The following is a 27,616-nucleotide window of genomic DNA, read 5'->3' as shown; positions in this document are numbered from 1 at the left end:
GTAAGGTAGCCCAAAAAAAAGCCTTCAAAATCCTACAACAATTTTTAGAAATGCCACATAAACATGTACATCATTTTCAAATTTACTGTCATGAAAATAAAAATAAAAATTTAAGAGATGTCATTTTATTATTTCAAAATCTCTAATTTGTCACGTGATGTTAACTCCGTTACAAGTTTGTTTAAAAAATAATAATAATAATGTGTATGCTGTTTTGGTAAAGTTGGTGAGTCACTTGATTGCTAACATCAGAAATCAAAAAGTGAAGGTTCAGAGTTGAAAATGACATGGAATTTATACCTTATCTGTACGTGATTGCCTTCACTATATGATGTAACTCAATATTATTTATGAATTATGGGTTATTTTTTCAAATATTCCTTAATATATGTTGAAGCAAAGAGGATTTGAGGTTTGCGATTCTTTTCCTTTAACTAGGAAACGGGTCAAAGATTACATTTCTTGATTTAGTTGAACTTCGAAATCCAAGAATCTCAAACTTTTGTTCTCAAGGAAAATTCACATGCATGGAAAAGGAAAAAAGAAAGAGAAAATGCACAAGTATAGAATAATTATAAATTTAGTCATCTCAAGTAATAACTGTAGTTGACAGAAATTCTAGCCGCTCTTTCCCTCTACGAGTTCTAAAGGAAAACTCCATAGAGGGGGGATGAGAAAGAAGCGTCACCGCTCCCTCCTCCCCATCCTCTCTTATCGTCTTTTCCTTTTTATGTTAGTGAATAAGTCAACTGGAGTGTTTTGAATAAAAAGTCTATTGTGGTGATTTTTTCTAAGTCATGCTTAGATTGAAATTCCCCATCACCTTTTTTTTGTCTATGTTATCAATCAAATCATTCTCCTAAAACTCACTTCCTAACGCTGCTCCTGTTCTCTAAATTTGATTCTATATCATCTTTGACGGAAGTTGCTGCAAATCACCAAATTGTTCTTTGGCAAGGTGGTTGTTTTTGTTTATTTGTTCATGCTTATGCGCAAGTTGATTGCTAGAAATCATATTTCCCCCAGATATGTTATGGATGTGGTGGTGGGTGTGGCTGCCACGGCGCTTCTTCAGGTGGTGGTGGTAGTGTTCGTTTAGATTCATAGGTTGTTTTAGTATTTTAGTTATGTTGGGTTTGTGGGTTTTGTTTAAACTTATGGTTAATTGTGGTGATGTGGGCTAGTAGTTTTAGTGTGGCTTTTGTCCTCGTTAGTTTTGCTTTTAGCATGTTAGTTTGTTGCCCTCTTAGGATTGATACTTTAGATGTCTTGTTAATGTCTATGATTGTACCATTGAAGTTCATCTAATGAAATTTTTATTTAAATTTTTTTATAAAAACAAAATTATAGTTTGAAGTTTTTTGGTATTTGAATTGAGGGTTCATTTATAACATCATTTTCGTTATATTGAATAATATTTTTGTATCTAGAAAATAATAATAATGTTTTTGTAAAGCAACCGAAACCAAAATATTCCATATCCTTTTCTTGGTTAAGGGGAGATAAGATTCTATGTATTTTGTCATTTACACTAACATGACATATGTGGGAAACCCACTTCATATACAAAAAAGCATCCACATGGACCAAATTGCCCTTAGTGAGAAATACAGAACATCCAATCAATCAAGCATCGCAAGACATTTCGTTAGGCAAAAGCCCATAGACAAGCCAATTCAACACAGGCGTCCGTTTGGCATTTGTTTATTTGAGACTATAAGTGATTATTTTAAAAATTTTAAAAGCCCAACCTGTTTGGTAAAAGATAATAAAATCACTTATTTTGAATAATTAATTGTCACACCCCGGACCGGCTCCGCCGTAGCACGATATTGTCCGCTTTGGGCCTCCCTCACTGCCCGCACGGTTTAGTTTCTGGGAGCTCACGAGTAAATTCCCAGGGTGGTCATCCATCCTGGGATTGCTCCAGCCTCCAACTCGCTTAACTTCGAAGTTCTTACAACTCCGAAGCCAGTGAGCTCCCAAAAGGCCTCGTCTAAGGTGGTGGGCCCCACTCTAGCACTATATTGTCCTCTTTGGGCCTGGCTACATTCTCACCAGCCTGCAAGGATTTGTTTCTGGGAGCTCACGGAGCAACTTCCCGGGGCGGTCACCCATCCTGGGATTGCTCCAGCCTCCAACTCACTTAACTTCGGAGTTCCTACGAACCCGAAGCCAGTGAGCTCCCAGAAGGCTTTGTGCTAGATGGATGCGGGTGTGCCATATAAGGCACATCACCCCCTCTCCGTTTGGTTGATGTGGGATCTTACAATCCACCCCCCTTAAGGAGCCCGACGTCCTCGTCGGCACACTCGCACCACACGGCAGAGTCGCTCTGATACCAAATTGTCACACCCCGGACCGGCTCCGCCGTAGCACGATATTGTCCGCTTTGGGCCTCCCTCACTGCCCGCACGGTTTTGTTTCTGGGAGCTCACGATCAACTTCCCAAGGTGGTCACCCATCCTGGGATTGCTCCAGCCTCCAACTCGCTTAACTTCGGAGTTCTTACAACTCCGAAGCTAGTGAGCTCCCAAAAGGCCTCGTCTAAGGTGGTGGGCCCCACTCTAGCACGATATTGTCATCTTTGGGCCTGGCTACATTCTCACCAGCCCGCAAGGATTTGTTTCTGGGAGCTCACGGAGCAACTTCCAGGTATGTCACCCATCCTGGGATTGCTCCAGCCTCCAACTCGCTTAACTTCGGAGTTCCTACGAACCCGAAGCCAGTGAGCTCCCAGAAGGCCTCGTGCTAGATGGATGCGGGTGTGCCATATAAGGCACATCACCCCCTCTCCGTTTGGTTGATGTGGGATCTTACAAATTACTGTGAGAGAAAGCAATTAATTCATTTTTTTCATAATCTAGGAAACAGTTTTGAAGAGTCGCTGGATTTAATGAAACTTTCAAAATTTCAAAAATAACCCCCTTTTATTTATTTATTACCAACCGCACTTCTAACAAAAAGTTTACCAAACGCCAAATTACTTTATCTCACAGCTAATTTCTTTCACAGTAAATCTAAGAGTGATTATTTTTACAGCACAACAATGCCAAACTGGACATGTCTGATCTAAGCCTAGATCATGTAAGGCATAAAGGGATAAGCTCAAAGATGACTTATCCTTTGGCGGCATCACCAAAGCATCAACCCAAAATCTTAGGGATATCCTTAATAACTGCATCAACAATAACTAAGGAGATTACGTTACCTCCCAATCAACGTCAAACTCGTAGCCTCTCACAATGGTAAATCAACCATCAAAGGGTCAAATATAAACCAACCTCTATCTCTTGGAGAAGGTAATTGTTTATTGAACTAAGAAACTCTAATTCTCTCTATACAACACTACTAACTTAGGCATTGGTGATCTTTTGACTCACCACACTGATGTGCACAAGAACTTACGATTGTCTTTCTTTTCTTAATTTCATAGCACAAAGGACCTTTCTGAAGGTTGACTAATTCATTCCTCACAATATATTTATTGAATAATTTGAATGACAACTACTTGGAGTGACCAGGTAATGGAAATGTGTCAAATACATATGAGAGTGACAAACGGCTTAGTTGCCCAAGCCAGTTGAAAATTCTGCATGAAAAATTACGGGATTTGACCATAATGACACACTAGAGATGTATTGGAATAATTCTGAATTATGTTTATTTCCGTTGAATATTTAATGACAAATGTGTCGGCTCGACCCATTAAAATTCTCATCCAAAAATTTGTTCAAAGTAAAAGGGAAGGGCAGCTGTAAATGTTGAAAGTAGATCTATTTTTGGCCTTTTTCAACTAAAAAACTAAAAAACAAAAAAACCAAACAGAATTGTATTGAATAAATAAAATATATGCATCACCGACATGTTTGTCTCTGACTTTTTTTCGTTTTCTTTTTATTTTATTTATTTATTTTTCATTTTTGGGTTGGCTGCGATCTGAGATTTAGATATTTGCCTCGCTTATCGAGTTAGAGTTTATGTCAGCAATGGGAATGTCAAGAACTTATTATACACTAAATTATTGACCCATTTGGATTAAAAAAACAACTGACTTAACCTGTTTTTTTTTTATAAAGAAAACCGTGAACTGCATTGAAGTACAATAACTGACCTCGTAAAATGTTGCCGCGCGTCCATTTTCCTTTTTAGCTTTATTTATTTATAGAATCAAGGATAGTATTTTATTTAAGCTTAATTACACCAATGTCTTTGAAATTTCGGTTAAATTCTATTTTGTTTCTTTAAATTCAAAATGGTCCACTTTCATCTTCGTGCCCCATTTTACTTTATGCCGTCAACTCCATCAAAAATTTGTTAACTTTGATTATATGGCAGATGTATTTTTGTAATTTTGTACATCAATAATCAATGACCCATCTAAACTCAGACTTATTGTGCCACATCAACTGATAAAAATAAAATATAAAAGATAACAAATTAAATAATCAATTAACAATTAAAAAAAATAAATTGTCAATTAACAACTAAAAAAATTAAATATTAAAAAAAACTCTCTCTCCTCTAAACCAACCCGACCCACCCCCTTTCCACCCCTCCCCCATTCCAACCGCCCATCACCACCCCCCTTCTCTCTCTCTCTCTCTCTCTCTCTCTCCCCTACCTTCTTGGACCAAATTTGCAATCCCCCTCCCCAATCAAAGCCGCTACCCCTTCTCCCTAACCCCAGATCCCCACCCCACCCCACCTCCCCGACCCAAACCACCCTCCACATCAGTTGATAAAATAAAAAAAATTAAATAATCAATTAACATTGTCTTTGGTGCAGGTTTTGGTATCGACAGGCATTTAGTTTTGCTTTCTTTCCTTCATTGTCAGTACTTTTGTCATTTTTCCGACCTTCCAATTACATGTGGGTCGTCAGATCTCGATCTTGCCGATCCAGGGTCGAGGAAAGGAGGGTGGTTTTGGGTCAAAGAGGTAGGGTGGGGATCTAGGATCGTGGAGGAGGCGCATCTACTCTAGATCGGAAGGGGGGCTACGAATTTGGTTTAGGAATGGGAGAGAGAGAGAGAGAGAGAGAGAGAGAAGGTGATGGGCGGTGGAAGTGGGGTGGGTGAGTTTATTTGGAAATTTGATTGAAGAAGAAGATTGATGTCTTGGTTGTTAGGGGTTGTTTTTTTAAAAAGAAACTTTTAGGTTTGATTCATTTCCCTTGGTTTTTTTTTTAAAAAATAAAAAATATATAATGTTTTTCTTTTTAATCTAGGTGAGGTGGGCTCTACTTGTCACGTCACCTACTTAATTGGTGAATAATGATTCATGTGTACGAAATTACAAAAACACATATGTCACATCATCAAAGTTAACAAACTTTCAGATGGAGTTGACGATAGGGGTAAAGTGAGTCACCAAACCTCCGTCAAGGAATGAAAGTAGGCAATTTTGAGTTTGGAGGGGCAAAGTGAGATTTGATCGAAGTTTCAGAGAGTATTGGTGTAATTAAACTTTTTATTTATGAGAGGAGAAAAACAAGTTTTTTTTTAAAAAAAAAGTCAGGCTATGTATTAGAAGATCAGAGCATCTTCAATAGTAGTAGCAAACTGAACTCTTCAAACTAAAGTTGGTTGACTTATGTGGCAATTTGAAATGGTTTATTTGCTAATAATTTATAGCCCAACAAACTCTTCAATTAAATTAATGCAATGTTACGAAAAAAAGTAAATATGAAAACATGTGAAAAATGTCTATGTATTTATTATTTGAAAAGAAAAAAAATGCATGTTTTTAACATTTTCAAGGTAGGTTTTGTTTTTCTAAAGTAAAATTAAATGTTTTGAAGAGCCAAAGTCAATTCTCAAGGGAAAAAAAGAAAAAGAAAAAAAAAAGCCAAGGTCAACTTACCAGTTCTGAAGAGAGAGAAAGAGGTTGTAGCTTTGATGACTGAGTTTGACAAAGTTGTTTGAGAGGTTTTGATGATGTGGCTCACCAATTTTAACATTCCAAAGTTGTTGAAAAGGTTGTTGGAGATGCTCTTAGACAAACATCTCTACACATAAGAGTTCGATTGTTAGACTAACCAATGGTCTATCTTCTTAACCGCAACACATGTAGTAATCGTGCACATACCTAATAGTTTAAGTAGTATTTATACAAATTTCCCTTTTTAATAAATGGGGAAGAGGAAAAGAGGTAAGGGGTCTTGTGTTATGCATAAAAAAGGACTTGATTAGTATAAATATAGTGAATGAATGTCCGAAAATATATTTAGTTGAAAAAGATAATTAAATATTTAGAAGAGTTGTCAATGGGACTCAGAGTTTCAAATTTGAACCTCATGACACCTTCATTGTAAGTTATATATCTAAAGGGAGGTACAATTTCTATTTGATGAACTTCTTTTTGGTCATTTTACCCTCCATACTTTTTCTTCGTTGACATTTCACCCTCTAATTAATTTTTTTTTTTTTTTCTGTTAATGAAACTGCATTCTGATGCAATTTTTGTTTGTTTGTATGTACTTATGTTTATGTTTATATCTTATCCAATTGCGTTAATCAGTAACCATGTCCATTTATAAGCTAGCAACGACCTTAATTTTCTTTATATGCTGGAAATTTTGTCATGCGATGCTAAACTTAAATAACTATAAGATTAAGAAAAACACACAATAAACTCATTTAGTAACACAAAAATATTGTCAATTGTGTCTAACCCAGTAGAAAAAGACATTAACTTGCATAGGTTCGAACCCCTAATAGGCACCTTGATAGTGTGAGTGTATGTGAGAAACCTTCATCCCCTGTAGTTTAGACTATTATTTCAAAATGATTAGAAATCTTGTTGGAATCTTAACAATATTTATAATTTTTTTTGAATACAAGTGATATTCCAAACTACAAGGGAAAGAGAATTTGCTCACACACACACACACGCTGCCAGTATGTCATGGAGGTTCGAACTTAAGACCATTGATATGCAAATCAATACGTTTTTCTTTATTGAGCTAAACCCCGTTAATTCAATATTCGTCATTTGAAATTAAAAAAGAAGTCACCAATAAACAACTGATAATATACAATAAGCCACACAAAATTTATTAGACATAAACTAGATAGCCAAGCCAAAGTGTTTAGAAAAAATAGTGGTCTTTTTCTGAAAGACATTCAGTGTAAGAACAATAACAAATTGGTGGTCCCTTTGGTGTAGAGAACAAAGAGAAAAGTTGTGCATGCAAATGATGGTCATGACCAGGCGATGTGGATATGTTTTTAAGTTGCTCATCTACCATTATGTTTTGTAGAGCCAAGAAGTCATGTCCCAGGTTAGGTTCTCGTCTAACAGTACCATTACATAGAATGCAATTCTACCTATGCGAAAAAATGTATTGTAATAAAGTAGGTTCGCATATGGGAATTAACAATCATTTATATATTATATATGAATTATGCATTCTTAAGAAAATAATGTTATCAAGGTTTAAAATATCGATGGTTTTGGAAATATTAGTAGTTTAAAAATAAATTTTAATAGAAATATTGGGATATTATTGATATTGATAAAAATTGAATAAAAACCACATAAATTGTAAGAAAAACTTGGAAATTTTTCTTAAAACTTTAGAGGAAGTTTATTTAGTCAATTATTAATTACTTTATCACAAAAAATTTAAAGGAAATGCATTGCATAATGGGTTTAACTGATTTAAGTTGATTATATAGCGAGCTAACAAATGCTGTGAGTAAAGAACATATGTAGTAATTAATGAAAGAGATTAAACACACTATAGTCATTTATTTATAATGATATACTACAATATTTTACACTTTATACATTGCATGGTAAGATACATGAGTGACTTAGTACCAAATAGAGTTCTTATAAGCTTCAAATTTGAGTTATTTACACTAACACCTCCTGAGGTTTTCGGCCTTTTCACAAACTCCTTGAGGTTTTAGAAATTACAAGAACGCCCATTGAGGTTTTAAATTGTTTTCACAAAACTCATTTTCATTTATTTTTCATCCAAAGATTGATGATTTTATACCAAAAAAATTCTCCAAATGACAAAGTTGGCTTTTGAGATTAGATTGCATATACTTCATTGAGGTTAATTTTCTCATTTGCGTAAGTTTTTTTTTTAATGAAATCATCAATTTTTGGACAAACAATCAACGAAAAGGGGTTTTGTGAAAACAAAATAAAACCTCAGGAGGGGTGTTCGTGTAATTTTTGAGACCTGAGGAGGTTTTGTGAAAACACAAGAAACCTCAAGGGGTGTTAGTGTAAATAACTCTTTAAATTTTTCATTGTCTTCATCATCTCGATATTATCGATATTATAACGATATTTTGGCCAAATATTGCTGAAGTGTGAGATAAATTATTGACGTTAATATTTTTCGATATTATTGTCGATATTATCGATACTTATACGCTGTGTATGGATATGTTCCTAAATATCATAGACCCCAAAAAACGATAATATCCTCGATATTTCATCAATATTTTTGATATTTTAGTACTTGAATATTATCCATTTGGACATTAATATCTAAATCCCATTATAGCAAGTACGTTCACAATCTGACCATATTGTTTTGTAATATCATACCCAAATTTTTTTTTTGTAATAAAATACAAATCTTACCTCTAGGGAAAACCAATAATAGCAAGTAGGTTCACATTTGGAATTTATCAATTAAAATTTTATTTAAATGCTCTGCTCTAATTATTTTTACTATAAAAATTATCAATCACGGTTCATGTATGTAGGACTGATCGAGCCGGATAAATTACTAAATCTTGCCACGTGGAAGCGAACCTAGCACCAAACTCATAAGTGATCTGACCAGCCAACGGGGTCTTCTATTTAAATCCCCACTTGCACGAGACCCGTCTAGAGCGGTGAAGGCGCCTCCATTTCACATCACCGCATCAGACCATAAGGGCCTGTTCGGTAACGTTTAAAGGGATTGCTTTTCATTTTCAGAGAACAAAAATGAGGCAAAAACACGTCTGGTAGCCTAAAAACGGAAAACACTGAGAATGTTTTCATAAAATGAAAACAAATTCATGTATACTCGTAGAAAACAGAAAAAAAAAAGTTGTTTTCATTCTCATGGGAAACGTTTTCATAAAAATACCTCACATATTATTATTTCAAATTGTACTACCAGACACGTTTTCATTGTTTTTATTTTCTGAATATGTTTTCTAATTAATCTACCAGAAGCATTTTCATTTCCTAAAAATGCAAATTCGTTTTCTTGTTTTCATTCTCTGAAAATATTCTAAGAAAACATTCTCCGAAAACATTACCGAACGGGCCCTAAGCTTTCCATTGACCGTTTACTCGACCTCATTCGAGAAGGAAGGGAGGTCAGAGTATCCCATAGTGCTGCCGCCTTAAGAAGCTGTATGGTAATCCTCTGACAATCCATGTGTCAGCATACAGTTGGAGCCCATGTTTGGATGCGATTACTTGCCAGTTATCCACTTGGTCGGAAAGGAGCTGCTACTTCTCATATTGACAAGATTGCACCTCATCCCTTTGCATATAAAAGGAGGTTTTGGTACAACAAAGAGGGGGATTACCACCCTTTCTTTCTTCTACAATTTCATAACTCTCTACTGCATATGTAACTCCTTATTTCTTCTAAATGCTTATGCACATTCTCCCTTGTAATCATGTACAACTCCTATAATGAATAGCCGAACTTCTTTTTCCCTCATACACACCCAGTCTGATCATCAACATCTTACCCAACTTGGGTCAAGGTCTTGGGTTTGAGCCCGTGTATATCTTGTAACAGTGCATGTTGTGTGAGTTTGTCTGTAAAAAGAGAGTTGGTAAAAGTAAGAAATTTCTTGACGCTTGATTTTGAATGGTCAACTTCGGACATGGACCAGGTTAAAGTCAGGCGTCTATCAGGTCGGTATGGAGGGTAATGTCTTCCCTTCTTAATTGGAATGATATGCACAAAAGAAAAAATGGGTAATTACGGGAGCACTGGTGTGATACTAGCCAACCCTCTTTGACGGAATGATATGCACAAAAGAAAAAATCGGGAGCACTGGTGTGATACTAGCCAACCCTAGCCAAAGTAAGTGAAGTAGATAATGTTTTAGAGTGAAAATGGACAAATTTTTTTAGAGTTATGAAGTTATTACTCTTGTCTAAGGAAGTGGTAGGTAACTAAGCTCCAAATACTCATACTTTGGTCAACCACATCTCGCTTGGAGAGATTAACATTTGTTTTAATTAAGTGTCATAGTCGGTTGAGCAAGTGGATCTGATCTGAACCAGCACCACGTGGTTGTTGTGCAAAAACACTCTAAGACATTGTCGTTGATGGACAACGCAACTATCACACATAAACCACGCAAAGATAAAGCACACATGAAACCACAAAGTAAACATGCACACAAAGAACACAAGAATTTATAGAGGTTCTGAGAAATTCACTAGTATGAAAGAACCCATTTGGTTACAATGAAGAACCCCCTTTGATCTCCCACAAACCCTACCTCTCTTTTCTCTCACCCTTGGCTCAAACCTAATTTGATGCCTTAGCTTTCTCACGTCTTAATAACCTAGCGTTAAGGTGCCTATTTAGATGTCATAGGGCTTTAGTACAATTATAGAAGGAATATGAAACTTAAAGGACTCCAAAACTAGGAGAAAATATGTCCAGATTCGCTAGGGATATGCATGTCCCGCTCACCGCTCGAGTCTGAGCTGTGCCCCTCAAGCAGGCGCTCGAGCTCCTTGGTTTGGATGAGAAGTATCGCTCTGCCGCTTGAGCGCCTTGGTTTGTATCACTTTGCCGCTCGAGCGCTTGTAGATTATGCTCAAGCAGCAGAGCCTAGTCAAATTGTTGCACCTCTTTTGACCGTATGTTTCCTTCACTCATTTCGCATCTTCAAGTGAACCAAACATCAACATTGGTCATGTATCAAATTGGGCAATCCTTGAGTATGGTCGGGTAAGCTGACCAAGTGGTGAGGTATTTATTGACGAGGCTGCTAACGTGGCGTTCTATTAATCGTCAATTGGCTCGAGCCGGATTATGTATCAACAATTTTTTTAAACAAAAAAAAAATGTGGTCAAATTAAAAGCACTTCCACCCGTTGTGCCATGGCAAAGGGTAAGGCCAAGTAAGGGCAGACATTATTCATGTGAATGCCCTAGCAATTTTTTTTTGATGCATTTCCACCTATTGTCATGGCAACCACTATTCACATGGGATATGAGGAGAAGAACTTGTATGGATTTTGATGTGAGAAGTGAAGAACATGGCTAGATATTTCTTTCTTTTTTTAATTTTTTTGTATTTAAATTGGTCGTTGACGTCACACTGACATAAGCATGATGTCAACTTGCCCAAGAAAGTCTTGCTTTTGGGCTTGCCCAATTTTATAGCTCACTTCTTACCATGACAATTTTTCCTTGAAGAGATATTATTTTTGTAGTGTAGGCCCCCATTTGTTATGATAAAAGAGAATGAAGGTGGAAGTGCTCTAACTAACCATCCTTACTTCTAAATCGAATAAGATTGTTTTTGGGTAGTAAACTGTCCTACTTAAGATCCATGACCTAACTATCAAACTAAATTGACCGAGAAAAAGATATGTGGGACGAACTCACATGGTTTATGGGCCCTCCAAATTGAAAATTAAGGCAAAACGGATTGAAGGAAAGAGAGGATATAGTCGGTGATGCAGCTAAGCTAAACGCGCATTTAGATGTAGAAGATACAATTATAATTAAGATTTGAGAGAGACCGCGTCATGCAGAGCACGTCTGTTAATTATCAACTTGTCGCTATTGACTAATGACTTTGTTGAGACGGAATTGAGGAACGTGGTTTTTATTATTATTGCCTACTCGGCATCCATCAAAAGCTCAAACACACTCCACATGGCAAGATGCATATGCATCTCCATGTGCCGACGATGTGTGGGAAAGAAAAAACAAAGCCTCTCTCTCTCTCTCTCTCCCCCCAATCATTCATCAGTTTTTTGGGACAAGTAGTGCCAACTGTGTGCTCAATTGACGGTGTACAAGATAATTAGAAAGTAGATTTGGGTTGGATTTGTATGGTTATGGCCTTTGAATCATTCTAATCTAGGGTAAGTAAGTATTAAGCCCAACTTTTTAGACTTTCAATTGTGGCACTGGACTACATCCCACCCAATCCTAAACTTGGGTCTGCCCTTGACTACGAGCCAAAAGGAATAAAGACTCTGTATTGCAATTTATATTTTATAAACTTAAAAAATATCAATATAAGAGTAACGTAAAAATACTAATATAAGAGTCAAAGGTTTATAGAATAGAAAAGAAACTATGACAGTGTAGTAGTTTGCAATTGAAGTTTCTCTTTTGAGTGTCAAGGTTCAAGTCCCTTTTAAGTACATAAAATTTGCTGTTTTTTTAGAGTGAATAAAGGGCACTTGAAGTGGTGGCAGCGGGTGGCCGGCTGGAGGTGGGTCCTGGACATGTGGAGTTTTATGATTGACTTTAAATAAATTTATTAAAATATAGGAGTGACAATATATGTATGATCGGATACTATATTTTAGTCATTGGCTTTTCTAGATGATGTGAAATTAGATTATCATCAACCAGAATAGTAAACTTCCTATTGATTTTAAATAAAAACTCCCTAAAGTATTTGCTTAACTCTTGGCACGAGCTCGCGCGAGTGCTAATGGGCGTTTTCTATTGTACGTTTTGGAATCAAAATAGAAGTACGAAAGAAAATAAAAGAGGAGATGAAATGACAAAGAAATAAATGAGAAGAAAATATGTGGAGTTGGGAATTTACTTTTAGTAAGGGGGAATAAGAGAGCCAACAAATTGGACAAGTGGGTTAATGCCAAAAAAAAAAACAAAACAAAAACACAAAATGGACAAGTATGGCGAACAAAGACCAAGCCCAATACCAGACCCCAAAAAAAAAAAAAAAAAGAGCCCGAAGATTCGACCAAAAACCAGGACTCCAAAGATTTTCAATGATAGATATAACAATATCAAAAATAATTAAATAAAAATCGTGGAGGTTTCTACATATCTTTTACTTCCTTTGGACTTATAAGGCTTCCACTTTGGGTTGTCCTCTTTGGAACGAGCATTCAGATAAATCATTTGAGTCATAGAATTTATAGGAACGAATATTTCGGCTTCTAATTATGAGGCTTAACGTGGATAAAAAGAATATATCTTAGGTTAATTAATTGAGTCCATTCATTTAGTAAATTAATTAATATTAAAAATGGGGATATTATCTTAAATATGGGAAATTATCTTTATTTAAAAGATAATATCACCAATTTAAGGTATTATCCTATTTGGGAGATATCATCAACAATAAGTGATTTGATCCCAATTAAATTCCTAATTGATTCAATCTCTACAATTTGGTGAAAGAGTATCTTCTTTCCAAGTAAGAAGATATTCTTTGAAAAACCCTAGATCCCTAGAGCCCTATAAATACACGACTACATTCAACACATAAGGTAATTCAAAACTCAATTCCCTAAACCCTAGAAAAACACCCCGAAATCCTTCTCTCCCTCTTTCCTAGCCGACAACCACCCTAGCCGCCGACTCCTCTACTTTTGCCTATCCACATGGCTCCGGCCACTTAGTTCTCCCCATAGAGAAAACTCCGTACCTTTTTTTAGCTATTGTTTCTCAAGGATTCAATCAAACTAACTTAGACATCAGAGGGCCTTTGGCCAACACCCATCGGGTGTGGTCTTTTACTCATATTTGATTTTACTGGAACTGAGGAAGAGAGAGAAAGAAGTTCTAGAGTCGAAGGATCTTCAAGCGGATATTCTCTCGTGATTAGCCCAAATAGAATTCTATAGTGATAAGGCTTTTAAATGAGGCCATATCTTTTACCCATTGGATCAAAATATCATTGTACCAGGCAAATCCCATTGTACCGTCGTCGTCACGATGACAACTGGCCAAGCCCACCCAACCAGTCTTCACCACAAAGAAGAAAAGAAGAAGAAAAAAAAAAAATGCTCGACTTACCTTGTGATACACGGCAACTCCTTTCTTCGTCAAGCATTACAATTCTCCAAAATCTCTGTCAAACTAGAAAGTAGAGAAGACAAGTTTGCAATTTGAAAAAGAATGACGAGGAGCCTTGTATTTATAAAGGCCGGGCACCCTAGGTCAAGGAGGAATCACAAGTCTATTTCCATTGGAGCCCAACTCCAAGAAAAGTCAAAAGTCCATTTCAATTGGGAGCCCAATTTGCAAAAGGAGTCTAACTCAAAGAAGAATGTCCAAACACAGTTGGAAAGCCCAAAGAATATTTTTCATCTTCTACATGCCTCGTAAGCGCCATGCAGAAGTTGGGGGGACATATGTGGAAACAAATATTTTGGCTTCCAATCATGATACGCCATGTGGACAAGAAGAATATCTCCTGTCAATTAATTGAGCCCATTTATTTGGCAAATTAATTGATACTAACAATAGGGATATTATTTTAAATATGTGATCTTATCTTTCTTTAAAAGGTAATATCACCAATTTAGGGTATTATCCTATTTAGGAGATATCATCATCATTTAGTGATTTGATCCCAATCAAATCCCTAATTGATTCAATCTCTATAATTTGGGGAAAGAATATCTTTCTTCTAGATATTCTTTGAAAATAGATTCCTAGGATGAATATATGGCTACATTCAACACACAAGGTAATTCGAAACTCAATTCCGAAACCTTAGTAAAATACTCGAAATCCCTCTCTCTCTTTCTCCTAGCTGACGGCCACCCTAGCCGCCAGCTCCTCCACTTTTGCCTATCCACACGGCTCCGACCACCATAAACGGCTTTGGTCACCCGGTTATCGACATAAAGAAAAATTTGTACCCTTTTTTAGCTATTGTTTTTCAAGAATTCAATTGAACTAACTTAGGCATCGGAGGGCTTTTGCCAACACCCCCCCGGGTGTGGTCTTTTACTCATATTTGATTTTACAGGAACCGAGGAAAAGAGAAGGAAGTTCTAGACTCAAAGGTTCTTCAAGCGGATATTGTAGGGTGAGAATATTTGCACAAATAGAATTCTATAGTGATAAGACTCTTAGATGAGGCCATATCTTTTAACCATTGGATCAAACTAACCAATTTGATCCAACAGCTAACCAATTTGATCCAATGATAACTTAAGAGAAAGAGTCTTAACCAAGGGTCTTAGATAAGGCCCTTACTATAGAATGACTCCATTTGAGCTACTTTTTTTATTTTTTTATTTTAAGGTTATGAGCATTTTATTTCTTTTGGGGCCTATAAGCCTTCTATTTAAGCACTCAGGTAAGAGAAATTTTTCATGGTGTACCATCCAATACACATATAACATGTGAAATTCTTCTCCAACTTACTGCATTGCTTTTTATGGCATGTGGTTGGCTGCATTGGAAATATTCCACATGTCATACGTTTATTGGATGGTACACCAAAACACTAAAAAATTACTTGGTAGGTAAACCTTTTGATCCACCATTTATTTATTTATATTTTTGGGCTTATAAGCCCTTGGCCTTCTTGAGACTCTTTCATCTTCTGGGATGGTTTGTTGATTTATCTCACTTTGGAGTCGCTGCATTCTATCTTTCTTGATGTAGAATAGTGTTGTAGAAGGAAGGTGTGATTTTTTTTTAATCTAAAGCACAAATTCAGTGTATGCTCAAGAGGGAGGGTGAGAGTCGGGACTGAGGCTAGACATAAGAGAGAAAGAAAGAGAAGGCGAAGAGAGCGTTCAATTGTGTTAGGGCATATGGTAAGGGGCCAAAATTTGGGGCCAAACGCAATAGAGTAAGGCATCTCTAACCTATGAGGCCAAACCCAAAATATCCCTAATTTTAGCCAATTTCTCTCCCAACCCAAGAAAATTAAGGGGTCAAAATATGGGAAAACCCAAACTTAGGGCCAAATACTAGTCCAGCTATTACCTGGATTGGAAAACTTTTTTATGGAGCCCACTAAAGCAGACGCAACCTATGTGCAAAGAAGATGTTGTAGGCCTCGGGTGCTGCTGCTGTGTTGCTTTGTGGTAGCTGCTACCTTGTCTCATGGCAGCAGCTGGTGCTGTTGCCGTTGGAATCCAATAGTAACAATTCAAAATCTTTTTATTTTTTTATTTTTTATACTTTCAATAATAACTCAAATCAACGATCCATATTAAATTCAAGTTATTTTAATGGTAAAAAAAAAAGATCCAACGACTGAAATTTAAATCCAATGGTCAAAATAATATTTTAAATTAAGCTAAATAAGATCCAATCCCAAAACTCACTCCAAACTCTATAAATACCAACCCATTTCTCAAATATTCTACCAAAAATATTTTTTCTATTTCTCAATTTATTTTTCCTTTATCAATTTCATCAATCTCCTTTCATTCTTCTGGAAGATGTCCACTAAATCTCAAAGAGGTGTGAATTGGAGGCCCGAAGAAGATGAGGCATTTTGCAAGGGGTGGGTTTCCATCAGTGAAGATGAGGTTGTTGGCACCAATCAAGTAAGCGACACATTTTGGCATCATGTATATCAAAAGTTTCTGGAAAATGATCCGGGCACTAGTGGACCCGAGCAACGAACATACCAAGTGATTATTTCTCAGTTCAAGACTATCAACCAATAATGTTCTCTTTGGAAGGCATGCTTGACTAAGGCCAATATGAACCCACAAAAGTGGCTCAAATCTACATGATGTGGTAAGTACCCATTCTTATTAAAACTTTAGATTTATATTTGTAATTTTATTCAACTCCAAACTTAGTTTTTTTTTTTCATGCCTAGGACGTGCATGCGAAAATGATATTTCTTAATGATAATAAGCCTCTAAATAGGCCTTTCAAGTTGTACCATGCTTGGAAAATCTTAAAAGATTGCCCAAAGTGGAACGACATAAATGAGCCTCTCACACAATGTTCTTCTGGATAAGTATGGTGAATTTGGATAATGACGCAGACGATATCGCCATGCCTAGTCCAAGGCCTGATGGGTGAGATAAACAAAAGGCTGCCAAAAAAAAAGGGAAGACGGTTGACCCTTCTCAACAAACAAGGGATAGTACTTGGAATCATTGGTTGAGCAAGGCATTGCTTTCAAGGAGGATAAGAGACGAAAGCTCAATATATTTGACAAGTTTGTCCAAGATCAAGCTGATACTTATACGTAACCAACAAGATAAATAATCCATAGACCTGTCCAAATTTACTCCAAGAAAGAAGAAGTATTGAATAAACAAGATGAAAGCAAGAACATGCACATGGTCAATAGTTTGCCGTTAATCCTTTATAATGGTATTGTGTGTGTTTCTTTTGGAATTAATTATGATTAAATGTTATCCATACAAAAAAATTAGACTTAAACTATTCTTAAACAATTTAATTAAGTTGCGGACTTAAAATTTGAGTCTGGATGGTTGGGGGAAAAAACGGTTTGAGTCTGGTCTAAACCAAAATAGTTAATTTTTAGAGGGGGAAAATTTGGGTTTAGCCCCAAATGGGTTGGAGAAGGCCATATGCTACCTTTAAAAAAAAATGTACATGTTTGTTAAAAAATTAAATTATAATAGGCCGATTTTGTTTGTTTAAACCGTTGGTTTTGAATCTTCAAATCGCAGATCAAACCTATTTAGTTTGGGTCAATTTGGTTTTTGAACCAACTTAAAGAAAATAAACCGCACCAAATCAGACTAGTCGATCCAATTTTCTAGTTTATTATTCTAAATGCCCAACCCTAGGTAACACCATCCGGCTATTTCACTTTATAATACGGGTGAAGGATATGATGTATATTTCATTACTTACCCAACAAAGTGAGTGCACTTTTAGCCCTGCACTGGGGGAGGAGGCCTTAGTTCCTCCTCCTTCTCTCTCTCTCTCTCTCTCTCTCTCTCTCTCTCCTTTGTGAGAGTTCTTCCTCTCCTCTGTGAGAGTTTATGTTACTTTTTTGTTTGTTTGTTTTTACTCCTTATCTCTCTGAATCTCCTCTCTCACTCCTTCCCTTCCCTCTGATCTCCCTCATCTCTAACTCCTTGTGTCTCCAAACGCCCCCATCTATCCATTACATCTCCCTCAAATTCTCCTCTTCCCTATTCCCTATGATTGAATTTGTCTACTTTCTTCTCTTCACCCTCACCTTAAAATTCCCTAAATTTTGCCCAAATTTGGAAAACCCATATCTACACTTCCACTCTCCTCTTTCTCCCCCACCCATAAATGTTGTTCTTCAATCTACACTTCTCACCTTTACATCCCTTGCCCCTTCTCTGTTATGGTGTCCTCCACACATTCCCTTCGACTGTGTTCTAACTCGAGATCTCAACCAACAGCCACTACTCCTCGGCTCCATGGATGAGGATGCTTCAAATATGCTCTTTGCACTTGCTTCTAGGATTATGGTAGCGCTTTTTGCTTAGGTGGTTTGTCCACCACCATTCTCCGTTCTAAGCAATGGTCTTTCTGGTTACTGGTTACCCTGGTTACCCATCTCTAGAGGTTGTGGATTTGCGATGGCGGTGCGGCAAGGGGGAAGTGGCGGTTGTAGCTTCTCAGATTTAGAGTTCTTCCTTTGTGCTTGTATTAGGCTAGATGTTTGTTTTAGGGTTTTTTCCTTTATGTGGCTTCTTTTTATTTCCGTTGGGCTGAGGCCTTGTACCTATCAGTGTTGGGCTGGTTTTTATTTTCGCATTTTCTGACTGTGTAATCCCTTTCATCTTAATAGAATGAATTACCTTGACCAAAAAAAAAAAAAAAAAAAACCAACGAAGTGAGTGCTGAGCGAAAAAATAACTCGTTTGTGGTTCTTGACTCATATCCCAATAAAAATCCCCGAACCGTGCGTACGTGTCCGTGTCCTCCACACGTCTTTCCCAATTTCCAGCTCTAACTCCTGTTCTTCCAACTCTGGATTTTCCGGCCTCATTGTGTCAGGTAATTTATCTCCTTTCAGAGCACCCCCTTCATTCTCCCTTTTCAATGCAATTTCCTCCTTATTCTTTACCGCCCACTGATTTTTAAGGTTTATGATTTCATTGATGGTAATCTTTTGCATGCCAATAATAGTAACTGCTGGGTTTCGCTCGAATTATTTTCCTTAGATTTTTACTTCGAATTTTAACTGTTCATATTTGAATGATATAGATTTTACGTTTCTTGTTATAGATTTTCTCATTTAAAATTTATGTTTAAATTTTGTAGTTGAATTGGAGTTGTCTTCTTTTATAATTGGAGTCTTGTAAGCTGAAGTACAAATTTTCAATACCTCAGAGCTAGTGGAACAGTTTCATTTTGTTCTTCTGGGGTATTGGTTTAGTGATGAATGGCTTTTCTTTTATGTATTTCTGAAATTAGATATCACCCACAGGATATTCTGTTAATTCTAGTTTTTTTGCTTTTTTGTTGCATTTTTACTCTCTTAATCTTTTGATTATTATTTGAGTTTAGCATATATGCCATCAGTATCGGTTAAAGCATCCGAGTTTGGTATCACTCTGTTTGATTACACCTTTTAGCTTCAAATTCAATCTAGGTTTTTCTGTGTGTTTGCTTTATAGGAACATACTTGCTTCCTGTCTTTCTAGTCCAGAGAAACTTCCTTTGACTGCTGATGTTGTGGATCTTTTTCCTTGCACAAGAAGTAATGGCTCAACACTCTTACGACAATGAATTGTTAATGGCAATTGTTTAATGTAATAGTCTTGCCATTTTCAACGTTGCATGGTCATATTTATGATTAAACTCCACAAACAACCATGAGGTTTAGCGCATTTTGAACTTGAATGTAGTTAAAGAATATATCAAAAGACTGCTTGAGGTTTGTTTTTAGTTACTGAACCTCTTCCATAAGTTTATCCCTAGTGAAACGCTGACAAATTCCAGTGATATCTAAAGAGAGGAGAAGCCTGTATTTTGTGATGGTTTATTTTGTAAGGATGCCCATGGCAATGACATAGGTATGGAACATGGTGTCCCCTTGCCTATGACTTCTGCTACTAACAAAGTAATCCAATTAATCACGGTGCTGGGGAAGTTAAAAGCAGCCCGAGTGTCCAGTAAGAAGTCCTAGCTCAGCAGTCATAGGCCTTCATAAGATCCACTTTGAGAGCAGTGCACACCCAGGGATCCCCCAGTCCTTGTGTAATTCGTAATTAGTTCCTGCACAATCAAGAAATTGTCTCATACTATTCTTCCAACTGCAGAGGTAGTCTGAGAGTGACTTATTAATTTAATAGAAAGTTAATGTGAGAGTGACTAATTAGCTGAGGCAAGAGCTTTCTGCTCCTATTAGCAATGATCTCAAATAGAGACATGCAGCATGCTATAGGAAAAATATCACTTATCATTGGATTGGGGATTTTTGGGGCAAAAGCCATGATGGTGGAATTAGGTTCCTTCAGAAGCATTTGCCTGACAAAGAATTTTTTTAGCTCAGCTTTGATGAGCCTAAGTTTGTTATTGTCTCAGCAACAAAGTTTATGGCGTGCTTTCTCAGTTGTATGGTTGAAGTGGAATAGAAGGATTTTCGAGGGAAGATGTGGGTAGGAGGTGGATTTCATGTAGGATAGACTCCAATTTTGAGCATTTTTGTGGGCACAGTGTCCACTGAATTTCGAGATAAGTCATTTTCCTTTATTCTTGGTTATAGGTGGCTTTTCTTTTGTCAAGATGATTGTATCTTTTAGTTGTTCTGTATCTTAGTTGGATGATAATGTTTATATTGTATCTTCGGAGGACGCCTTGTTGACCTCTGTTACTTCTGCTCATGTCATATTACTCTGTCTCTTATTAAAGAAATGATGGAGTACATATTGTACGAGAGAGCATATATTTTTTTTATGTTCAATTTATGATCAGAAAAAGCTTGAATCCGTTTCCCTCCTTATTCATTACTCATGCGAAAGAGGCATCTCTCCCTTTCGATTCTGATCAATTTACGATTAGAAAGGCTTGAACCCTATATATATGTATATGCTTATAAACTTAATTTTGATAGATGGCCCCTCTAGAATCATCTTCTTTGAATAGCTCAACCTCATTAAAATTGAAAATTTACTGCATCTATGGTATGTAACAGTAAGTCATTCTATTTCTATTTGAATTGGATAACCATTTTATAATTCTTCTTGTTTTGATGTGGTGGGGAATTTTTTTCATGTTTGTTTTGTCGTTGGCCTTGAAATATTTTATTTTCTTAGAAAATTTTCTGTGCATGTTACGGAATCCTAAAATTAATTCTTTTATATAATTTGATTCTTCCTTGTTCTTGTTGCAGGGTTTATTGCATTGACCAGAGGATTCAATGGATTTTCTGTTTAAAGGAATGAATGGAGATGCTTCTGAGTGCCCCTCTGCTGAGGACATGCAAAGATGTCCGTTTTTGAGGAACATAAACAAACCCACTTGTTTTTCCTTCACTCCTATAAGTCTCCCCATTCCTGTAAGTTGTCTCTCTTTGTCATCTAATGTCCTCTTTGACTCCATTGTAGTTGTAGTTGGTTTTTTCTCTTAATTAAGGTAATATGAAGTAAAAGGGTGTTTAAACTTTGAATTGATTGTTTTCTCAGGTGCATGGAGCAAAAGGTCCAATATTTGAGGATGCTCCGAATTTTGATATGGCTTTTAAGCTGTTTCACGGGAAGGATGGTGTTGTCCCACTATCAGGGAGATCTTATTCTCATTTGGACATTCTGGAACCCAAGCCTGAACCTCAGTTCAATCCTTTAGCAGCCAAGGCTGCCACCATAAGTATGTCAGCATTTGGACCCGGAGGGCCTTTCAGTTTTGGTTCTTTCTCTGACAAATGGAAAAAGAATAACTCCGATTCATCTAGCAAGAAGGAAACCCCTACACAGGTAGTTTTTTTAACCCTTACCAACTTTATCAATTTAGTTAGAACAGAAATGATGTTGGAAGGGGAGAAAAATGTAAAACTCATTTACGAAAGGCATTTACGGAAGGCCGTCTTGGCAAATAGGCCTCATGTCTGCTAGCATTAAACAAGTTGCGGAATTTTAAAGATTACTATGGGCTTTAGAATATTCAGTTTGGGAGCTTTCCTCTCTGCAGGATGTTCGTCTTTTATTAAAGAAAGGATTACAATAACGTCTCAATATACGTATCAATGAATTATTGACATGTTCCAACACGTTATCAACACATTATTGCAAATTCGCCATTTCATAAAGGAGGGACGTCCTGCAGAGAGGAAAGAGCTTTGATTTAGGGTATAAACCCATTATATAATTTGGATAATGTGTGCTTGTACGACTCACTAAGTTGTGAACATGCTGCTTGTCTGAATCATGCTCCTTGCTCGTGGTTTTGGAAAATATTATCAGATTGTTACAGAAAACCTGACTTCGCTTTTCTATTTCCAATGTCCCAGAATGGAGATTCGTCAAAGCATGAGGCGCTGGGAAATGAGTGGTTAAAAACAGGTAACTGCCCAATTGCCAAGTCATATAGAGCTATGAGCCATGTTCTACCACTTGTTGCGACAGCACTTCAGCCACCCCTTAGCATGAAACTCAGATGTCCGCCTGCAGTAGTTGCTGCAAGGGCAGCCCTCGCACGGACCGCCCTGGTTAAGAACCTACGGCCTCAGCCACTACCTGCAAAAATGCTCGTCATTGCAGCCTTAGGCATGGCAGTTAATATTCCATTAGGTGTATGGAGGGAGCACACACTGAAATTTTCGCTCTCGTGGTTTGTAGCAGTGCATGCTGCTGTTCCCTTCATAGCTATGCTCAGGAAATCAGTCGTGATGCCTAAAACTGCTATGGCATTGACAATTTCAGCTTCTATCCTAGGACAGGTTATCGGTTCTCGAGCTGAGCGAGTCCGGCTGAAAGCAGTAGCTGAGAAAGAGAGAGTAGCAGCACAGACAACAATTGAAAGCACCGTTGCTGGCTATAACCCAAGCCAGGTTGATGGCAGAACAGGTGGTCACTGTGCTGCAGAAGGAATGATATTTTACCCACGAAAGAGTACTGGGCCAACTTCATCATCAAATGTGTGCTTTTGACATCAGTGCACAAGGTGAAGGGAGATAATAAAATGAAAAAATAATTCTCTTAGTAAATATGTCTTCAACATTGTATGTGTTGTGCTGCTTGTATTATGTGAATGGTAATTCAGTGACAAAAGCATTTGACTTTTGCTAAATAAAAATCTCACTTGTTCATAAATTTGTATTCCTTCTGTCAAGAGATAACCTTCTTCAAAAGCAAGTGGAAAATCAGTAATTACAATGATGGTCAAAAACTCAAAATAAAAAAGAGCCGCCATTAACTTCCATGCCAAGGTATAATATCATCCCAAGTATTCACTACAGGACCGCAGATTTTCTATTGCATCATCACATTCATGCATTTAGAATTCATGCGACCCAACATCATTTTTCCACCTTGTCAGCAATATCACACAAACAACTTATGCCAAAACAACCATACGTACAATTTAGGTTTAGGAGGAAAATCATCTGTATCTTTGAAAACCCAAGTAAACTTCAAAGAATTTGGGAGCTTTCTGGAAGCACTAAATGTAACCAATAAAGAAATCTTCACTCGTCTGACTTTGAAGGAAAATATAAAAGAAATATATGATTCTACATAAACAAATGTAGAGAGGAAACAAGTTGCTCTGAAGCAGCTGCAGTAAGATAAGGAACTTACACTACCATACAGAGAAACATACCGGTTCAGACCCATGACCAAAAATTATTGAAATGGGTACATATTCTTTGACGGTATATAGCATAGGATTTCGTTAAGCTTCTCCAATCAGTACAAACAATACTTTGAAGAAACTAAACTAAAATCCAAAATCCTTGAAATCATGAAGAAAACAAATTACAAGAACCTTCTGCTACATGAGGAAAGTTCACTAACTCAAACCCCAAAACTAGAGCCAACACCCAGGAAATGATGATGACCAAACATTTTCATCATATTGTACAAGGTTTTGTCCCAACAACCTCAAAAGCCACCGACCCTTTGGTTTGCAACACCTCCGTATCTCACAGGGTTCCCTCCGCTGCCTCCATACGCTGGAGTAGTGTTCAAGCCAGGACAGTCTCTTGCCCAGTGTCCAGGTTGGTGGCATTTGTAGCAGTCACCAGAAGTATTGCCAACACCTGGCCTAGAAGATACTCTGTTGTTATAGCCCGCTCCTGATGACTGCCCTGGGCCATTCATTACACTTGGGCAGTTCATGGAGCTATGGCCAGCATCCCCACAACTGTTACAGCTCAGATATGAACCGACAGAGCCAGTTGAAGGAGACCTAGCACTACTAAACTGGTTTCGATAGGTACCCCCTTGACTTTCTGGTCCTCCAAATTCTCTACCAGCATTGTTGTTGTAACCAACATTCACATCTAGTGTAGGTTGTCTACTTGCAGTGTTCCCAAATCCAGTAGCATTCATCCCAGCGCTGGGCATTACATTATCCCCCTCAGAGGCAGAAGAACTAATAGTCTCCATCTTAAGTTTATTCATCAATTCCAAATGAAATCTAGCCTCCGATGAAAAGTTCACCTTCTCTGCTTTCAAAACAGTTGATTTTACACGTTGTTCATCACCATAAATCTCCTCCTTTATTTTCAACTTGAAATTGAATTTAGTAAAGAGAACCTTTCGAGTGATTTCTACAAACTTCTCATCATCTTGCTCTTCATATTTCAAAAAATACAAATCTTTTGCAGGTATACCCATGATTTCTTCACCACCCTCCTGAAATGCCGTTACCCATGTTGTGCCAGTATGATCCTGTATCTGTAACTGGAGTAAATATCTGTAGTCACATTCTTCCATGGACTGATCACATCTATCGCACCTCCATTTGCCATCTCCATTATTTGTAACTTTTTTGCTGCATTGTCGATCACCATTCATGAGCGGGCATGCCGAATAGCAGAAACTATCAACCTTTATAAAGGAAACAGTTCCACTAACTGTGATCCAGTCTGGCTTCTCGGAAGTCCCCAGCCGCTCATCTTTAATTTGAGATATAGACTTTCGGATATCTGTTCTACCCACACCTGCTGTTTCCCTGGAAATAGGGATACATGAGGTATTTCTTCCTTCCTTGTCAAACCAACTCCTCATCTCACGTGCCTCTTCAATATTCGGCTCTATAAAAAGCTGACTACTAGGAATGGTCCCTACCGCCTTCCCATTGAAATCATTAACTTTAGCACCTTTTACAGCCAGCACTGGGAATGCACCAGAATCACACATACTTTGCAGTCTTTGTCCCTCTGCATTGCACAAATTTCCCCATAGAGTTACCTCGACACTACGACCAGACATATCCTTCAACTGGAGGGATCTCTTCTGAGTCTCAACACCATTTTTCCTCAGTATAGAAGCAGGGGGATTGATGGAGGATACCACACCTATTACATCGACAATAGAGTTGTTGTTCAAGCCTTCAACATCACTTATACGACAGAAATGGAAATTCTGCTTTGGAATTGAGTCGTCATCCTCAAAACATGGCTGTATTATTGATGCGTGATCTAAAGTAATTTCATGGTCATTGTTGAGGTTGTTGAAAGCCTTTTGGGCTGCTTTTAAACTACCCTTGGAGATCAAATAAATCTTGCCAACTTCAATCTGGTTGTAGAATTGATCAGCCACAGCGTTAAAACAGGTTGCTCGAATTTCTCCACCATGAGAATCAAGAACATCAAAAGAAAAAACTTTCCCATCACCACGAGGATTGCTGTAGTGCCTAAGTTCTCCTTTAGCTGTCACTCTAGCCTTGATTGTCCACCGCCCTTGGTATGGATTCAGAGCAGCAATTGGCATTATTCTAGGAGGGGCTTCATTTTTGGCAACTGGTCCTCTATTAGGATACGTTGGAGATGGCTGTTGATAAGTTGGCTGAGGCGGCCGAGCATAAGCATTTAGAGTTGGCTGTGGAACCTCAGGTCTAGGGCTGCGAAAACCTGTGTTCTGATTGCTATATGACCCACTTAATGGTGCTGATCCAGGAAACCCAAAACCAGTCTCTGGTTTAGGGTGATTGGGAGTAGTACTCATTGTCGCATGTCTTCCTGGGTCAGAACCACCAGAATAAGCACTACCAAATGATTGATTTACTCTAGGTTGTTCCGGAGTAGCTTTAGTCACAGTTTGATGAACTGCGCCACCAGAATGTGCACTGCCACCAATAGATTGGGCATTTCCAGGTAATGCCCCTGAGGACTGTGCATTCAGATATTTAGGTCCTGCTACAGGCTCTCCAATGAGATCACATTTATCAAGCACCAAATCCAATTCAATTATAATGATGATCCTGCAAGCAGTAAACAGAATCCGCATATTTTTTGAGGAAGAGAAAAAGCAGACTTGGCATGGCATTAAAGCAGAACAACTTTCAATTAACATAACAAAAAAAGAAAGAAAACAAATAATACAAGCTGAAGAACACACAATAACAATAATATATATATATATGTACTTTTCAATCACTGGGTGCATTTAAATTAATTTCTTCTAGAAATGTTACAGATTTTCCTTCTTGCTTCCATCATCAATGCTTAACCATGACTGCAAATAATGAACTAACTGAAACCAAAATCACTAGATTCCTGAATTCTTAATCAACTAAACCATAAATTTGAGAACCCTTTCTCCCTCAATTCCCTTGACCCAACCCAAAAACAAAAACCTAAACGAAACAAAAATACCCATCAAGAAAATTTCAGAAAAGAAACAAAAAAGGAGTGAAATTTGACAAGGATGGAATAGTATAATATCACATACAGGCGGTTTTGGACTTGGGTACAGGTGAATTGCTTCAAGCAAACGATGGAGCCCTTCTGAAGCAGGCCTTGCTGAACCAGTGTGTTCTTCTGGGTGCCCAGCATCCCCTGCTGGTGGTGGGAACCATCCGAGATCAAAACCCTGTATCTCTCGTTATCGGGGCCCGGCTGGGCCCCACTGCGCGCTGTATTGACCATCCTCACGTCAAGCACTTGCAAGATGGGCTTCCAGGTCTCGTCATGGTACTCCCCTGTGCAAATCTTCATTATCGCCCCCTCTGTTAGCTTCACAGCCATTGTCGAAACAGGGTATGCGACTGTTTGGTTGCCGAGAAAAGAAAGTTGATTGATTTGGGAAAATGAAGAGAGAGAGAGAGAGAGAGAGAGAGAGAGAGAGATTGAGCCTGGGAGTGTAATTGGGAGGGAAAATTGAAACCCTAAAAAACTGAGGGAATGGAAAGTCCCAGAAACTGTATTTGAGTGGGAAAGTAGTGGGGAAGGCTTTTCCCTGGCATTTTCATTTTTCAAGGGTATATCTTCATTTTAAATACCGGATATGTCTCCTACTTTTGCCAAGGACGCCACGTACACCGAGTAAATATGCCACACGTGTGGTGTGGATTTGATCTTTGATCTTCACAGCGAACCATACAGTTATCCACTTTTAATTCTTTTCTTCTCCTATTTAATTTTTTGTCTTTTTTTTTGTCTTACAGATTTTCTATTGAATTTTTTTTTTAGTAATCTATTGAGAGTGGCGATAATGTACTAAGGAATCAGAGAATTTAGGAATCGGATAATTACTGAATCGGCATGGGAAGAATCATTCCCATTAAACT

The 27,616-nt window shown here is 37.6% G+C and overlaps 2 protein-coding genes across 4 annotated transcripts; one reads left to right on the top strand and one right to left on the bottom strand.

Annotated features, from left to right (window-relative positions):
* Positions 1 to 18,815: 18,815 nt before the first annotated feature.
* Positions 18,816 to 23,193, top strand: LOC117628224. Of its 3 annotated transcripts, XM_034360623.1 has the most exons (5): positions 18,816 to 18,937; positions 21,279 to 21,443; positions 21,571 to 21,858; positions 22,392 to 22,647; positions 22,720 to 23,193. In XM_034360623.1, exons 2-5 carry the CDS (start codon positions 21,306 to 21,308, stop codon positions 23,028 to 23,030), a joined length of 993 nt encoding a protein of 330 aa, XP_034216514.1. In that variant the 5' UTR covers positions 18,816 to 18,937; positions 21,279 to 21,305; the 3' UTR covers positions 23,031 to 23,193. The 3 variants fall into 3 exon arrangements, with proteins under 3 accessions (XP_034216514.1, XP_034216512.1, XP_034216513.1); XM_034360621.1 differs by having other exon boundaries at positions 22,392 to 23,193; XM_034360622.1 differs by having other exon boundaries at positions 18,936 to 19,044; positions 22,392 to 23,193.
* A 401-nt stretch (positions 23,194 to 23,594) lies between these two features.
* Positions 23,595 to 27,281, bottom strand: LOC117628221 (replication protein A 70 kDa DNA-binding subunit A). Its single transcript, XM_034360614.1, has 2 exons — positions 26,779 to 27,281; positions 23,595 to 26,308 (listed from the first exon to the last, which is right to left on the bottom strand). The coding sequence occupies exons 1-2, from the start codon at positions 27,072 to 27,074 to the stop codon at positions 23,983 to 23,985; spliced, it is 2,622 nt and encodes an 873-aa protein (XP_034216505.1). The 5' UTR covers positions 27,075 to 27,281; the 3' UTR covers positions 23,595 to 23,982.
* Positions 27,282 to 27,616: the final 335 nt, after the last annotated feature.

Source organism: Prunus dulcis, chromosome 5 (assembly GCF_902201215.1).
Source record: "Prunus dulcis chromosome 5, ALMONDv2, whole genome shotgun sequence".
In the NCBI taxonomy this organism is placed as follows: domain Eukaryota; kingdom Viridiplantae; phylum Streptophyta; class Magnoliopsida; order Rosales; family Rosaceae; genus Prunus; species Prunus dulcis.
The sequence above is the reverse complement of the archived record's forward strand: the minus strand, read 5'-3'. Positions and strand labels throughout refer to the sequence as shown.

Excerpts from the sequence above, each read along its gene's own strand:
- LOC117628224 (XM_034360621.1), top strand. The coding sequence starts at position 21,306 with ATGGATTTTCTGTTTAAAGGAATGAATGGAGATGCTTCTGAGTGCCCC. Across the intron at positions 21,444-21,570 it reads CTATAAGTCTCCCCATTCCT|GTGCATGGAGCAAAAGGTCC; the intron begins GTAAGTTGTCTC and ends TTGTTTTCTCAG. Across the intron at positions 21,859-22,391 it reads AGAAGGAAACCCCTACACAG|AATGGAGATTCGTCAAAGCA; the intron begins GTAGTTTTTTTA and ends CCAATGTCCCAG.
- LOC117628221 (XM_034360614.1), bottom strand. The coding sequence starts at position 27,074 with ATGGCTGTGAAGCTAACAGAGGGGGCGATAATGAAGATTTGCACAGGG. Across the intron at positions 26,309-26,778 it reads ACCCAAGTCCAAAACCGCCT|GATCATCATTATAATTGAAT; the intron begins GTATGTGATATT and ends TACTGCTTGCAG.